The sequence below is a fragment of the Centropristis striata genome, chromosome 15 (genome assembly GCF_030273125.1).
Source record: "Centropristis striata isolate RG_2023a ecotype Rhode Island chromosome 15, C.striata_1.0, whole genome shotgun sequence".
NCBI classification, from domain to species: Eukaryota; Metazoa; Chordata; class Actinopteri; order Perciformes; family Serranidae; genus Centropristis; species Centropristis striata.
Window position 1 is genome coordinate 7,417,720 of NC_081531.1, and position 17,545 is coordinate 7,435,264.

Here is a 17,545-nt window from a genome sequence, read left to right on the forward strand (position 1 = left end):
GTGGAGATGACATTAGTTATATCACTGAAGCTTTGAAATAAATCCTGAGTCCTTTGGAGACCAACGATCTCAAGTACACTGGGGGCTGCCAGCCCAGCTCCGCCTGCTACAAGTGCTCACAGGTGGCGTTGAGACTCTAAACATAAAAAGTGAAGACAGGAGGCCTCAGGGCTAGGCTAAAGCTAACTAGTCATCAGCTTTCTCTATCCGGTATTTTCCTCTCCACTGTACTACTTCTGGCAAACAAAATTGATGAACATTGGCTGCCACAAGAGGTCATTGCACATACATTAATAAATGTGCACAAAAAGTATTAGGTTGATTGGTCTAGATCAGGGATGGGCAACTTAAATGCTGGAGGGGGCCACAATTTTTCATCAACACTACCACAGGGCCACATATAGGACCGTGCACTTCACCAGATATGATGAAACTGCAATTTTAAATATGTATACAGTGCAGTAACTTATCTTATTTCATGCTCAAATGCATGTATAACAGTATAAATAGGAATACAAAAGGTTTGAAGCAAATAAAAAATAACCACTTACTGTGTTTTCAGAGCAAGAACAGCAGACCAACATTAATTGCAAGAAGAAATTTTGTGCATTTTTACACTGCACTTTTAAGATTTCATGCTCAAATGCATGTAGTTGTACTGAGGGCCACTTCAAGTGAGGGTGCGGGCCGTATGCGGTCCCCGGGCCTCCAGTTGCCCATCCCTGATCTAGCATTTTCCTCTCCACTGTACTGCTTCTGGCAAACAAAATTGGCTGCCACAAGAGGTCATTGCACATACAATCATAAATGTGCACAAGAAGTATTAGGTCGATTGGTCTAGACTACCCGTGGACGGACAGACAGACAGACAGACAGACAGACAGACAGACAGACACGACCAAACACATGATCCCCTCCAGGTTTACACATGGCGGAGATAAAAACTCATGGAGAGTCAGCAGGCTGTAAGCGTGGCTGCTATATATCATTTATTAATGCATGAACCAATGTAGGTGAGCAGGTAACATACTGTAAGCAGAGAGTTCAACACAAAGCACGGTCCCACAAGCAGCAGTCCACCTGAATGCTTCAGAAAGTGAATGCACTTTGAACAAGGCAGAGCTCTGCGGGTCAGAGACTGAGTGGTACGTGTGCTTATGTACCATGGGGGGCGGGAGGATAATCCCTGTAGGAGTGTACAGTATCTGATGAATCATTCTACAGTACATAATCATAAACTATGTGCATATGAGTGCACCAAGGAAAAACTCTGACAGGGGTGAGGAGCTGCAGGCAGACCAGTGTGTGGGAAGAGGGGGATCAATGTAACTGTGTTAAACTCAGCAGAGTCCCACTGGGTGAGGATAGAAGAAGAGGATGTGGAAGAAAGCTGCAATAATAAAAGAAGCAGAGGTCATAAAAGTTATGATTGAAACTGGTCTTTTTTTCTCCGGGAAGCTGCTGGGGAGGCAATGGTATCCTCTCATATAAACATAAACCATGACCACTCCGAGATGAGGGAGCTCTGTTTAAGTTGAGAAACTCCTTTTTCTCGATGCTGCAAAGGCTTGTGACGCATTTATGTCTCCCTATTTAATTCTTATAGTAGGAAAGAGTCTGTGGAAGCTTCCATAATGACAGGATCCTTATCTTATTTTGGAAATGTCAAACTCGGAACCTTCCAGACGTACATTTTTATTTCGTTTAAACTAGGCGTAATTACGTTGTTAGGCGATAAGGCCATGACCACAGCAGGGTTTCCCTCTGGGGAAGCCCTGTGGATGTTGAAAGTAGCGTTTACATTCAACCACATTTAAATATAAATGTGGAAACACAAGGCCATGTTTGTCAACAGATGCCAGAACTGCCTTGTGTCGTCTAAAGTTCTTAATTACTGCGCCAGGGTTCCCCTTCTAATAAGCAAGTTTCTCAGCAAAACTCTGTCTCCCTCTGGTGGTGTCAATGTGAACTGCAACTGTTTTTCACAGTCAGTACTTCCATTCTAATCACAATCCCGAGTCTGATGGTGGGCTTATGTTAAGGTGCCTTCATTGGAATAAACTGCTGAGAATGTTCTATATTTTTGTCCAATCATCATGTCCAACAAATGCAGTGTTAACTTTGTAATGTTAGATAGAGATGGAGGCCATATGAGCTCCCTAATAATGGGTCAAAATGTCAGCTTTCCTGTGGCACCATCTGCTGGAATACAGCAACATGTAACAGGAGGAAGTCTAGTCAAATGACCAAAAAAGGTAAATCAAAGATCTATTTGATGAAAAGGGTTAAAATAAATAAATTATGTAGATCATTATTTTCCAGCATTTTAACCCTTAATAGGGCACTCATTGAAATACTTGCAAATTCCAAATTTCAACCTTAGAGAATATTGGAGGATATTACATACAGACAGAATTCGGACTGTGAAATGTGTAAATTAAAAAAAAAAAACATATGAGAAAAAAGTTTACGAGATTAAAGTGGCAAATCTACGAGAAAAAAAGTGCAGATTTATGAGATTTAAAGTGGTGAATCTGCGAGAAAAAAGTTGCTTTTCCCCACTTTTTTCTCGTAAATCTGCAACTTTTTTCGCGCAGATTTGCCACTTTAAATCTCTTAAATCTGCAACTTTTTTTCTTGTAGATTTGCCACTTTAATCTAGTAAATTTGCAACTTTTTTCGAGCAGATTTGCCACTTTAAATCTCTTAAATTTGCCTTTTTTTTTCTTGTAGATTTGCCACTTTAATCTAGTAAATTTGCAACTTTTGTCTAGAAATATTACCCCCCTCCTCCCTGGGTTTGTATTTTGATTTTTATTCATACTTGGCCCTAATATGCCGTCATAGTCAAGTTCTAAAGTAAATATTATATTCGTCAAATGTCATGGTGTCACTGTTTGTGACGTAGTCTGATCTTTGCTGATTAGCTGGAAGAAATCCATGTGGTTCTACGACCAAACAGAGACATGGGGACCCAGTTTGATATCCACAGATGTTACCAAATATAGCTCTTTGCCCGATAAAGGGTTAACCCCACTGCACATAAAAAAATTGTTGCTGCACTGTAATGATACAATATATTTGATGAAAGTGGAGTCTTAATGATATGGTAATGTGATGTAATGCTGCTACATGGCATGAATCTTACCTGAGCAAAGAGAAAACACTGTAGGAGTTCCTGACTGAACTCTGGTCGACCTGAAGCAGACTGTTTTTCTTCCGCTCCGACTGATCCTGTAACAGCCACATGTGAGTGTTTCAGTACAGAGGCCAAACATCGTCTGAATAAAGCTAATGAGATTAGGACTGGGTATTCCATTATGATGCAGAAGCTCTGGAAAACTGACAAAAGGCTGTACCTTATGATCAAAGTCAGCTGCATAGTAGCCATCATTCAATCCAAATATGATCTCATTTGGATTCCTGGATCGAATCTGTGGACAAAGCGAGGCGGTAGAGGCTCATTGTAGGGACTGAGATGAGGAGAACAAAGGACAGCGTGCATCTGGAGCTGCATGAGACGAGCTATCTGTTTATGAGCTTTGAAAATAGTCTCACTGGGAAACAATGACAATAACTTTGAGTTATTTTACTGTATTTTGCTATTGCTTTGGCTCAATTCTCCGAACAGTTTCAATGTGAAAAATTCAAATACAACTTGGATCTTGTCAAGTCTTCACAAGACTGACAGCTCACGTTAGCTCAAGTTTCTGTGCTTATAATTATTGTACAGATCATTGAATTGGATTTGAAATTGAACATTTGAAATGTATGTTAGAAGTGGAAGGAAAAATGTAATTTCTTGCCTTTTGATTACTGTCACAATTAGGCCTCTCACAATAATTACTATATCGACTTATCGTTCAGTGTATAAAAATGCACACAATAGTTTTTTCTGGACTCAATATATTGTTGCTTACATTCCTGACTTTTTGTGCTTTTTTTGTGTTGTGTTTAAAGTAATGCTGCAAATGTTTGACAGGCAGTACGATTTGCTGAGAAAAAAAACTGTATTCCCAAAGCAGCCATGCCAGCTGTTTATATGTTATTTTAATAATAAAATAATATCATACATAATGATTATCTAAGTGCAATTTTTTCTTTACAGAGCCTGAAAGTCTATTTTATTTGTTTTGGTTGTAGTTTATTTATTTATGTTTTATTTATCTACAATATTTTAATATTTCTTTTCCACATTTCAATTCCAATGTTTAATATATTGTTGTGGAAAAGGATGTACTTATTATGCTCTAATATAGTTATAAAACTAAAACGACATCGATACAACGATACTATTGCTTATCGTGATAGTTTCTGGGAAAATATTTCATCCTAAAAAATGTGTTACAGGCCTAGTCACAATGTTACATTAATTGTTAATATTCAGTGTCTGCTACACTGGTAGAAATTTTTGTCTACAGCAATATTATATTTATCCATATAATATAAGCATATCATCTTACTGTATTACAGTAATGTGCTGCCCACTGCTCCTTGCATGGCTTTTTCACTTGTGTGTAAAAAAGGATGGGTTAAATGCAGAGGTTGAATTTCCCGATTGTGGGATTAATAAAGTAATTAATCTTAATATATTCTTAATATTAATCTCTTAAGTGATTGTTTAAGGTTTGCTGTTTCGAATGAAAACAAAACTTTGTGGCCAATATAGAACCGAAAAACTAAACGGATGCAGTCAAGTACAGACACTTACTGCAGTTTAAAGCCCAACTTTACTAGACTGCATCATGTTACAGTAAAAAAAACACATTAAAGCAATGAAGAAAAGGTTTATAAAGTCATTTTTCTTACTGTATATTATTAACTCAAGCAAGAAGGTTATGTGTGTCAGCAGGATGAGAGAAAAACTACTCGGTGGAGGAAAAATAGCATGAGCCAATGAAGAAGCCATTATATTTTGAAGTGGAAACGGATCACAGGGCGGATACCAGAATTAATTTTCAATTTTATTAACATTGCCAGATTAGATATTTGTGCTGCATTCATGTGGTGTCAGAATAATCAAATCATCCCAATCGTATTTCACGGGTCAACTGATTTATTTCCTTTGCTCATTGCCACGCAACTACTGGAAACAGCTAACAAGATTTTCTTCAAACACTCTTCACAATAAAATACAACACATCTCCTTGTTGTTTCCACATTACAACTTAAAGCTCATGAACACACCAAAGTCAGAAGAATGACTTCTCAACTCAGGAAATGGAGCCTTTATAGAGATCAGCGCTGTCAGAGTGCTGCTGTAGTTTCAAATCCTTTTTTTCTGACTATCATTTGCATAATTTTCAGGAATTGATTTGCAGACTTTCATGTGAATTAGTTAATGTCTGACTGACTTATTTGATTCAGACCATTTTATTCTTAATTCAAAACAATGATTAAAATGTAGTGTTAAATTGTGTGATGCTCTGAGAGGTCACTGTGTGATGTATATAATTTGATATACAGTCATGGAAAAAAATATTAGACCACCCTTGTTTTGTTTTTTTCAATTTCTTGTTCATTTTAATTCCTGGTACAACTAAAGGTACATTTGTTTGGACAAATATAATGATAACAACAAAAATAGCTCATAAGAGTTTAATTTAAGAGCTGATATCGAGACATTTCCATGGTTTTCTTGGTAATGATTTTGGTTATTATCAAGAAAACCATGGAAAATGGCTAAATATCAGCTCCTAAATTAAACTCTTATGAGCTTTTATTGTTATCATTATTATAATTTCCATGACTGTGGATGCTTTAATTTTGTAGATTTTTAAGGCCAGAACTTGGTAATTATGTGAATTAAAAGTACTTTGTTAAACTGAGCCAAATAAATTGTAAAATACTATAAAACACATGTAAAAGACTGAAAACTTTGCACCTTATGTGTTTGGAATTTTTTAATATAGTAAAAACAATCATTTCAGTTTTTGATCAGATACCTTAGGTGCTTTCCAGGCAATGTGTACAAATGGTCGGTCAGGTGTGCTCTCACAACTTACTGTATATATCCCTTTGTAGCCTGTACACAGTTCCCACTATACAGGGATAAAGGGTGACAAAAGTGTGTATAATACAAGTATTAGGGCCGGGACTTAAACGTGTTGATTAAGATTAATTAATTACACAAAAATGAACGCGTTAAAAAATTGACGCATTTAATCACACTTATTTTTGCACCGCGGAACGTTTCTCACTGGATGAGTTTCAGGAGGACCGATTATACTGGAGCGCCAACTAGCGTTGATGAGTTCAGACAACAACAAACCACAGTGAACATGAAGGAAGAAGCTGATGAGACCTTTGGTTGGCCCCGTGGATGATGGGACATTTAGTTACTAAAAACCAACGGATGGAAGCGTCGATAAGAGCATGGTTGTGTTGCTATGCAACAAGGAATTCACATATCACCGCAGCACATCCAGCCTCAAGTATCACCTCAATGCTAAACATATAGCAGCTAGCGTGGACGCTAATGAAGTATTCAACGGTATACTGAAAATCCATATGAAAAAAATGACTTCTCACTGTTCTCAGGTCAAATATTTATATGCGATTAATATGCGACTAAAATGCGATTAATTTCGATTAATTAATTACAAAGCCTCTAATTAATTAGATTTTTTTTTTTTATCGAGTCCCGGCCCTAACAAATACAGATGATAATTTTTATGTGTGTGGTTGCTGACCTGCTGCCCCGTGTATCTGAGGCCATCCAGATTGACTTTCCATTCTATGAGGAGTTGGTACTGCTCCTCCTGGCCTCCCCAGATCCTCACAACGAAGCAAGACACGGAGGTGTCCAGGAGGTCCGGCAGCATGCCAAAGTCCAGGCTCCGCCAGGTTGGATTCTGACAAACACACACGTGAGGATTTGCAGCCACTTGGTGAGGACAAACAGTAGAGTAAGAGTACATTAATACCTGAAATAACAGCAGCTCGGGACAATAACTGATGCAAGTAGCAGCTAGTGATAATCAAACTTAACCTTAAAGGCAATACAAGCATGAGAGTGGGCTTTTTTTATAATCACATTAGTTTGGATCAAAATCTGAGACTGCAAATGCATGCTACCTCCTATCAAATTCAATGTCATAATGTGATCCCTTTACATTATAAAGTAATTGAATCAACCTGCTCTACATTAACCTTTAAGTCTGATCCCTACTACAGTTTGCTCCTTGTCCTTGAACTTTCTGACTGACAGCACAGAGTACTGCTTCTACAAAGCACTGCAGCCACTTACATCATTTAATTATGTACCATTTCCCTCCATCAGGGAGGAAATCTCTTGCTTTTTTGGGGTAAAAATACAGGATAGGAATGTGAAAAGCAGACGTACGACCCAGTGGGTGGGGGGTGGTAGAAAACAGAACTAGTGAGAGTAAGTAGCGGAAGCAAAAGGGGCATAGCAGTTAGAATGAAAACAGGAAGCCAACAGGAAACATTTCCCAAGACGAATGATGACTGGAAGGAGAAGAAATACTAGAGAACTGATGTCAGCAAGGATGTTAAATTCAACAGGAGGAAGTTGGGCTGAGAGATGACAGGAGTCATGGCTCCTGCAGCACATTATAGAGCCTGTCTGCACAGGGTACTGCACGGTATGCCTGGAAAGCTGCTTAGGTCAGCTCATGACTCGGCAGCAAGCCCAACAATAATGGCTCGCTCTCCTTGGCTGCTTCTATAGCTTCGTGCCGAGCCGCATCTGCCTCGCAAATAAAGAGTGGGAAGAGCCAAAGAATCACGGGTCATTTTAAACAACCGACTGATGATTCCAGGCCAAGAGAGAAAGTTGCAGAAGAAGCATGTTTCACAGCATGGCATTGTACTTGAAAACCACTTTAAAGAAGGTTACAGTGAAACAAGTCCAGATGTGGCTAAATGTGTGACTGACAGATAGGCAGCAGGTATAAATATCAGCCTTTAGTAAACTACATTTAAAGTACATTAGTAAAATAAAGGAAGCTCGTTTTCTTTCTTTATGGCACTGCACATAGTGAGCAGTGCACTAATACACACAGGAGGCAGACGTCAATAGTTTGAAGGTTTAAGTAGTTATACTCACCAGAGAGTCTCGTATCACTTCACTCTTGTAAAAATCTAAAATGACATCAAAGAATGCTGATTAAAAGAAGATCGATAACTTTCATGCACACCCAACTAGGTTAAATCGATAACACTTTATATAAAGGTACACATTTTCAACATTAATTAGTTGTTTATTAGCATGCAAATTAGAAACATATTGGCTCTAAATTAGTCATTATAAAGTAGTTATTAATGCCTTATTCTGCATGGCCTTATCATACAACCAGTAAGCCATTAACTAAGAGTTTTATCTTAATAACCTCAGAATTATTGCTTATTCATAGTAAGTAAGGAAGTTTCTACATAGCGGTGAACGAAACCATGGAAACGGCAAATAGCCACTTTCTGCATTGTAATGTCAATCATTACTCTACAAAGTTGGTCACTGGTAGACTAACAGTGGCACAAAGTGAACAACTTTGTAGAGATGGTTGTATAATAAGGCCATGCAGAATAAGGCATTAATAACTACTTAATAATGACTAATTAAGAGCCAAAATGTTACTTATTTTCATGCTAATAAGCAACTAATTAATGTTGAATACGTGCACCTTAATATAAAGTGTTACTGTTAAATCTATACCAAAACACAATTGAAAACACTACTAAACTTGGCTTTAATTTGTCAGTTTAAGCCAGTTTCTGCCGTGCAGCAGATAAACCAGACTGTGGTGATAATGTCATGCAAAGTCAACTCATGAAGCTTCACAGGAAAGACACCACAGTGACTTTATTGGATTATGAACATGTTCTGATTCACAGCCCCAGTTGTACATATAAAACAGCTTCTGAATAGATAACCTTTAAATAAAGAACCAAAGAGCCGAGTCACTTTCTGGTTCTGTATCTCTGTGTAAACTAATGACATTATGAGCTCAGGAGGTCAAATTTTGTGTTTGTACATGCTGCATTTTGTGTCTAAAATCATTGCAATAGTATAGAATTTCAGTTTGAGGGTGTATTTTCCTTTGGCTTCAGATGCTCATTGAATTACTCACAAGCATCACAAACCGTGAAATGACAATTAAAGCAATTGGATTTTCCCATTTGTCATGACCTCCTTAGCTATTTTCATCATGCAGTTGCTACATCAGTTCATTAGGGTAAAGTGGTAATCCTTTTTTGGAAAACATGGTGCAAAATAATGTAATGTGCATGGATGTAAAATGTAAAAGTTTAAATGTATATTATGCAAGCTTGTAGAAAACAGACCATGCAATGTAAGCAACTATCCGCTCCTCCTTAGAGGAGTGACAGGGTGGAAAGTGTGTGTGGGAGAGGAGTTAGCACACACCTCTAGATATGCGGTCTCCTATACAGAGGTGGAGGGTGAAGTAAGTGTCCAGCAGCGGGGAACCATTCTTGTTGACGATGTTTCGGGCCGCGATGCTCCGGAGATGACGCAATCGTCTCTGTTTGACAGGGAAAAATACAGAAAGAATAGAATGGAATAGAGTCTTTATTGTCATTGCATGGTAGTATAAAAAAATACATTAGCACAACGAAATTGAGGCTCATTCTCCAAGGTTATTATAGTTAACGAAAACTAACGAAAACTAGAATTGAAAAAACATTTTCATTAACTGAAATAAAAATAAAAACTAGAGTTTTTAAAAAAACGATAACTAACTGAAACTGTATTGCGTTTAAATTTATAACTAAAATTATAGTGCAAATGTCCTTAGTTTTCATTTTTGTCAACTTTTTTCATTCATAATTCAGTGTTTCTATTTGAACATGCAACACATGGTGAATATGTTTACTGAGACTGGGATGTCTACACTCCAACCAAAATTCTAAACACCCAGAACTGTAAGAGTTAATAACCTTATTGGGGCTGAGATGGATAAACCAAAGGAAATTAAGGCACATACCCATTAGAAAAAAACTAAAACTAACACTAAAACAAATAAAAACTAAACTAAAACTAAGCATTTTCAAAAAATAAAAACTAAACTAAAACTAGCAAACTCACTCTAAAAACTAACTGAATTTGAAAACAAAAATTCACAACGAAATTAAAACTAAAACTAATGACAAATCCAAAACTATTATAACCTTGGAAAGAATAGAATAGAGTCTTTATTGTCATTGCACGGTAGTATAAAAAAATATGTTAGCACAACGAAAATGACGCATAGCTCTCCCGTCAGTGCAAAAAAGATAAATATTAAATAAATAACCAACAAAGGCATGCACCCATCAAACAAACAAACACAAAAAAGGACATCACACAAATCACAAAAGTAAGAGAGTGAGGATAGATTGAGATAAAGACAAAAGCCCTGCTAACAAAAGATAGCAGGGCTGTTGTATTCAGTTTCATTCTGATCATGTGATGGTCCTTGGCAAATATTAACTAGGCTGTTCTGACACAGAATCCCAACTAGGTCCCAGGACGAGTGAAAAGCTTTGTCTACAGAGGTCATTGAAGTACCACAGTTTCTATCCATGTAATCAGCTTAAAATAGCTGTTATTTCTCATGCAGAGGCACCAGCAGCTGTGACAGTCTGCTAGAAGACAGCAGTTCAAATAATAGAGGCATGACATCTTCATGGTAGAACTGAGCAGCCGGTTAACTCGGCAGGCATGGTCAGTCATGACAGTCACATGAGAATGTGACATTTTTAGCTCTGAAATTATTTATCACTAGGGTTACACAATTTGGATAAAAATATCTACTTGTAATTATTTGTCAGTAATACTGCAATTGCAGCAGTATTCACAATAATGGAGGTATAGAGATGATATTTGCATCGTTATTCTAATCTTCATCGAAAAATATATTATCGAGGACCGATTTTTTTGCAAGCAAACAAACACATTTTCTTAAAAAGTATATTATGCAGGATTTTGCTCAAAATAATGTATAGACTAATATAAAAAAAGCTCTTAAGTATCAATTATGATTTAATGCTCCCATAAGATCTAGCTGTCAAGATTCCAGGTTTTCACCCAGGCGGCCCGGGTTCAACTACTGGTTCGGGAACATGTTGTGCACAAAATTAAGATCCAAAAACAATTATCATGAAAATGATGATCCAATAGAAGTGTGTGGTAGTGTCTGTATCTGCCCTCATGCGTCACCCTTTATGTACGAAGCTACAAAAATACTGGACCCATTGTTGAAAAATCCTGCAAATATATTGAGGTGAAACACCAAGCGGTTAAAGTTTGGTGTTTCATTTTCAATGAGCTGGCAAGTAGTACCCTAAAGTCTGTGGAATACAATTTGTAGGCCATTTTATCTTGCAGCACCACAATACTTAATACAGAATTGTATTTAGACACGTATTTTGCTTTTAACAAACATTGCGACTCCTTTGATCGGAATATTGGACTAGTCCATTTTTGCGATTTGGATAAAATTTCAGTTAATTGTGGAGCCATATTTATCATAGAATCCAAAAATCAGCCAAGTGCAGAACACCATAATTAATTAAACTTGTGCTGTGGGTTTTGGCCGATACCAAGTACAGATCCGATACCAATATGTTATAAAAAAATATCATACTACACCTGCATGACTGTGATATGATTATCAAATTCAAGACATAAATTTTTACATTTATTTTAAAATAAAACAGTATACAAAACAGTGCAACAGCAACTTAAATAAATAAATCTAGGAATAGATTTAAATTAAAGTGCAGCCACAATATTATAAAATCAAGGTATAGTATAAAAAATAGTCCAACAGCAACTTAAATAAATAAAGCACCACTGTTTTAAGAACGGCGAAGAAGAACTGTGCCAGAGCTTAACGGAGCAAACCAGTAAATAAATTACTAATTTAATAAATTACGTGGTATCGGATCGGTGCCTAGACTCCTCCAGTACTCGCCGATACCGATGCCATACTGGTATCGGAATCAGAACAGCTCTATGTCTTAATGTAAAACAAAAGATGCCTGGAAAGGCAATGTGGGGTTGTGTGTGTTTGGAAACACAAGCAGCACAGAGATGCCATTTGGCAAGTTCCCGCTCGAGGCGAACACGTCACCACAGCACCAACTTGTCTGTTGAGCAGCAGGCCCAACCTCCCTCCTGCAGCCATGCTGAGACTAAATCTAAGTCATGGGATTCCCTATGAGATTAAGGGCCTCACAAACAGAAACACTGATTGTTCCTCAAGGGACTTTTAACCCCCCTCCTTACAAATGTGAGTGCACATTATGAATGGACTCATGTAGACCACAGGCAGAGAGAAATGGTTTTGAGTACATTTGTGCAGTCTGAATAATCCCGCCACAATAAAACTATACTAATGAAATCCCCTATTGTAGAGTAAGAGCTCAGATAAAGATCAAAGTGAGGATCTCCGTTAGTTAAACATATCATAAAGTGATCAAAAAGGGCTGATAGCATGTGACAAAGTGATTAGCTGGTCACAAGCCCTCTGCTGAACATCTGAAATGCATGAACTAACAGATGTCCCAGTTCCTTAGAAACTGGACAGGACTAACTGATACACAGCTGTGTCCTAAAACAGTTGCAGGTAGGGACTTTCCAAAGATATTTGAGTAAAGCTGATATGAAACAATATTTATTTATATAAACTAGGGGTGTGCCATATCATATCGTTTCACGATAATACCGATATATTTTTTTATGAGTAAAAAAATTGCCTATCATGATATTGGCATCATTCCTACTTTCTGACATAGTGGTGTAGATGGTTATTTTTATTATTTCCTAATACTCAAGAGTCAAGAGTAATTTTTTTGTATTTGGCAACTGTTGAGATTTGCAATTTACAGTACATTTTACATTTATGATTGATTTTTATTTTGTTGTATGTTTTTTATTTATTTATACAGACTAAAGAAATCCTATTTTATACATGTTTTTTCAGTATTTTGTAATATCGTCAAGAATATCGTTATCGCAAAAACACCCTGAAATATCGTGATATTCTTTTAGGGCCATATCGCCCACCCCTAATATAAACTCAGTTCTAATGAAGTTTAATAAATCCTACCTGAGTGAAGCTTAGAATGTTTAGGTTTTTTTTAAACTGTTTTAGAAAGGTGTTGATTGAACCTCATGGTCTGTAGTATGCATGCTGTAGTTTGTGGTGCTGTTGGTATTTAACCGTTTCTGCCAGTTGTACCTATTAAACTAGAAGGAGTGTATGATATTGGCATCACCATATACAGTCCTGGATTATGTGCACGGGAATGACCCTCCAACAACTAGAAATGTCAAATTTGTCAAACAGAGTCTCAAAAAATAGTAACTAGGTTAGACAAAGTACAACATGAAAAAATAGAAAGCATGCTAACTGACCCGGCAAGAATTTAGCAACTCTGGGTGTCACAATTGCATGGCAGTCTTAGGCAAACACATAGTTATAAAGAGCTTTATCCTGCTTGTCTTTTGGGTTATAGGTCAATTCAATAGAACATTTTTTTTTATAAATAGTGAAATGTTTGGTTGCATGATCCCATTATTTCTAAGAGCTGAGAGTACCCAATCATGGGTGGCATGGCTACTAATTATGACTGTAATTCAGTGTTTTAAATCACATTAACTGAATACCATTAATTAGGCCATCAAAGTATCTTTTTGGAATTAAATAACTACTTCATTTTTTAACAACTGTGAATTAAACTTCACAGTAAACAGAATTACACATTTTAAATTCTAAAAATAGAAATATTAAAAAGGAAACCTATTTTTGTGTTAATATTTGCTGTGTGTAGGTGTTCTGAAAGCATCAACTCTTATTCCAAAGTATTGCAACATTACAGTACATTCCTATTAATTTAATAGAAGTAGTTAAGCATTTAGCTGATGAGTGTATCAGCTGCAATTTCCGATTAGTACAGCCGTTTTAAAAGATTTAGTCATCATATCACTAAAGTGTACCGAGAGCTAGTAATAACAAGTGCATTGGTCACAGCCTCAGGCCCTTATAATACACATGTGGCCACAGATCAATCATGTCAAAGCATATGAAATCTACATTTCAAAAGGGCTAAAGATAAAAAGGCATTTTTAAGGAGTCAGTTCACCCAAATGCAAGGGGATTTATGGATATTTACCCATAGTATTAGTATCTAGTATAGTAGATGTCTTGTGTTCTTAGTGCAGGGTAAGGATCACTTCTAAGCCAAATATATAAAATGTCTTGTTCTCCCTATCAATATGTTAATTGCTTATTGTGACCTTCTATTGGTTATTATATTGTAAGGAATTTGAAATAAGTTGCACTTACAGTTTCCCAGAGTTAACTTATTTTTACACCTTTGCTTAGAGCAGGGATGGGCAACTTGAATGCTGGAGGGGGCCACAAGGGCCACATATAGGACCGTGCACTAAACCAGATATGATGAAACTGCAATTTTATATATGTTTGCAGTGCAGTAACTTTACATATTTCATGCTCAAATGCATGTATAACAGTATAAATAGGAATACAAAAGGTTTGAAGCAAAAAATAACCACTTACTGTGATTTCTTTTTTTAGTGCAAGAACAGCAGACCAACATTAGTTGCAAGAAGTAATGTTCTGCATTTTTACACTGCACTTTTAAGATTTCATGCTCAAATGAAACAGCAGAACAGTTGTACTGAGGGCCACTTCAAGTGAGGGTGTGGGCCGTCTGCGGCCCCCGGGCCTCCAGTTGCCCATTCCTGGCTTAGACTGTGGGTCAACATACTGTAAGGGCTTTCCACTGTACTGTAGATACCTGGATTTCTGTTATGGACCGAACTGGTTTGATGTAGCTGAAACAAGCCCAAGAAACCCCTGCTGCAGATGTTTGACTCACTGGAGCAAAGCCAGGTGTTGCATCTTTATGCTGCACAATATTCTTATCATTCTAAGCCTCAGAAAGATGTGGAACAACGTAGCTAGCCTGTTTCTTATTACACTTAACAACTAACTGCAACTCAACATGTCAGACTTGGTCATGCATGACTGTGAGGAGCCGATTTTACAGTCTGAGTTCAGTAGCCTGATGAATGAACTGCTGACTTTTTACATGTTGTTTCCAAATGAATGAATGAATGAATGAATGAATGAATGGGCGCATAGAAGATTGTTGTTGAGGTTTCCAAAGAAGCAAAAGTGAAATGAGTTCATGGTCTACAAATTAACAATCCCCAGGCAAATAACTTTATGAGACAACATAACATCACAGTCACGGACGTAATGTTGGGGGCATGTCCCCTGAACTTTTTCGAGAGGCCTTTTTTGTCGTATTACAAATGTGATTTTATACATCCATACTCATGGTAATTGTGAAACTACGTTTTTATCTCTATAACCACATCATCAAAATTGATGATTGTTAGACTGCAAATTGTCACACAGTTCATGTCATGCATCAATATATTTTTGTTAGGGGACGGATAGTAGAGATGCAGAAGGAGATACAGGAGGAGAGGCTGAAGGAGGTAGAGGAGGAGAAGTTGGAGGAGATGGAGGAGAGGAGGCTGGAGGAGGTAAAGGAGGAGAGGCTGGAGGAGGTAGAGGAGGAGAAGTTGGAGGAGATAGAGGAGAAGAGGCTGGAGGAGAAGAGGCTGGAGGAGGTAAAGGAGGAGAGGCTGGAGATGGAGGAGGAGAGGCTGGAGGAGGTAAAGGAGGAGAACCTGGAGGAGTTAGAGGAGGAGAACCTGGAGGAGATGGAGGAGGAGAGGCTGGAGGCTCACAGGTGAGGTTGAAAGAATAAACATTAGTCATGAGATTAAACACTGTGACATGAGCTGGGTCAAGAACTCAAAATAAGTGTAAAATTGGTGGTACAGAGTTGGAGTGAAGTTCACTAACAAGGTGAAACACAGAAATGGGTGATAATGTTTTGCTACATGCTTTACAAACCAAAAAAGGAAACAGTAAACTTAAAAGTAAGTACAATATAAAACTAGAAGAACTACTAGAAAACACATTGAACTGAAAGACTTTGAGTTTTATTAAAGATACTTGTGTCCCCCCACCTCTGAAATCTAAATTTCGTCCCTGATCACAGTCATGACAGGACGTCATGCTAACATTTCCCTTTAACTGACCTGTCAGTCACCTGCCTGCTGACATAACGCCAAGTTAAGTTGCCATTAGCAGAAGCATCCTAGCTTCACACACAATTACACGTGTAGAATAACACACACTCTCAAAAATGGACAACACACTTAAAAGGCCGAGCTCGAACATCCCTAACAGCAGCCTAAGTGGTGTGTGTGTGTGTGTGTGTGTGTGTGTGTGGAGTGTCAGTCCAGCTCCATTAACCCTCCTGTTATGTTGTTTCTCAGCAATAATAATAATAATAATAAGCAATAATGTTCGTGGGCATGTTTAATCATCCAAAAGTGTCAGAAACCAGAAAATCTGAATAAACATTATTTATATTTCATTAATAACTCCATTACTAACCATTTCAATCAATATTTTGTGCAATGGTGTTCTTTACCTCTCATTGATCATGGTTCAATGAGGATAATTCACTCGTTTTTCATTTTTTTAAAATGCATGTTAAAGCTTTATGTACATTGGATGACCTACATATAAATTACAATAGTTTTACATGACTTTGAGTTTTTAAAAATGTTATTCACCTCTTCTTTTCAGGGTCAGATTGACCATTGAACAGTATCTATGTAATATAAACATGCAAATATGTGAAATGAACCATTTTAATTTTTTTTATGTTGATTACACTTATTAAGCCAAGCAGAAGAAGTTTCATCCCGAAAAAAATACTTTTAACTATTTATTTTTAGTTTTTTAAACTTTGAAATGGGTCAATTTGACCCGCAACATAACAGGAGGGTTAATTTCCAGGAAGCTAGCTAACTGCAAGCTAGCAGCTGCTAGCTTAGGAGCTAGCCTGACAGGCCTGCCGTGCTCCTGCAGGCAGCAGTTGTAGCTGACGGTGTAAACTAGTATATAACACACAGGGACGGCACAGGCAAAGTTGCCCTGTGTCATTTAAAAGCAGACATGAGCCCAGAGGCCTTGCATTTACCTGCTGGGATGTGAGCTCCACATGTAAGGCTCTGGAGGATGAAGCTCCAGAGTTGGTGACAGAGGCGGCGGGGATGGCGAGAACCCGACCGGTGATGGAGTTCATCCTCCCGTCCTGTCTCATTCAACAAATCATCCCATCGACGACATCCAGATCACTCGGTTTAAAGTGTACGAAGCTCCAGGGAGCCACCAGCGTCATGCAGACAGGGTTGTTAGTGTGGGTAAAGCGCTACAGCAGCTGTCAGCTCACCAACGGGACGTAAACAAAGTACAGGCTATTCTGCTACACTTCGGTTCGGAAATCCGTCTCCGGTTGGAAGGCGCGACACGGAGGCTGCTGATTGGCTCACTGGAACGTCCGTCATGTAAAGGCGGAGCCTGCTACTGGAGACTCGTGTTCCTATTGGTTGATTTATCTGTTTGTCTTCCAGGAAGGGGCGGGAGTCCGTTGAAATCTGTCAAAGCTGCAAAATACAAGG

General features: G+C 37.9%; 1 protein-coding gene across 2 annotated transcripts in view; it reads right to left on the bottom strand.

Annotated features, from left to right (window-relative positions):
* Positions 1-17,360, bottom strand: part of uvrag (UV radiation resistance associated gene) — a 144,625-nt gene extending 127,265 nt beyond the window's left edge. For both annotated transcript variants that reach the window (XM_059352327.1, XM_059352328.1), the window contains exons 1-6: positions 17,065-17,360; positions 9,389-9,506; positions 8,072-8,106; positions 6,693-6,854; positions 3,360-3,434; positions 3,149-3,234 (exon numbers count right to left, since the gene is read on the bottom strand). In XM_059352327.1, coding sequence (XP_059208310.1) covers positions 3,149-3,234; positions 3,360-3,434; positions 6,693-6,854; positions 8,072-8,106; positions 9,389-9,506; positions 17,065-17,187 — 599 coding nt within the window. In that variant the 5' untranslated portion in view covers positions 17,188-17,360. The remainder of the gene's footprint in view (positions 1-3,148; positions 3,235-3,359; positions 3,435-6,692; positions 6,855-8,071; positions 8,107-9,388; positions 9,507-17,064) is intronic.
* Positions 17,361-17,545: the final 185 nt, after the last annotated feature.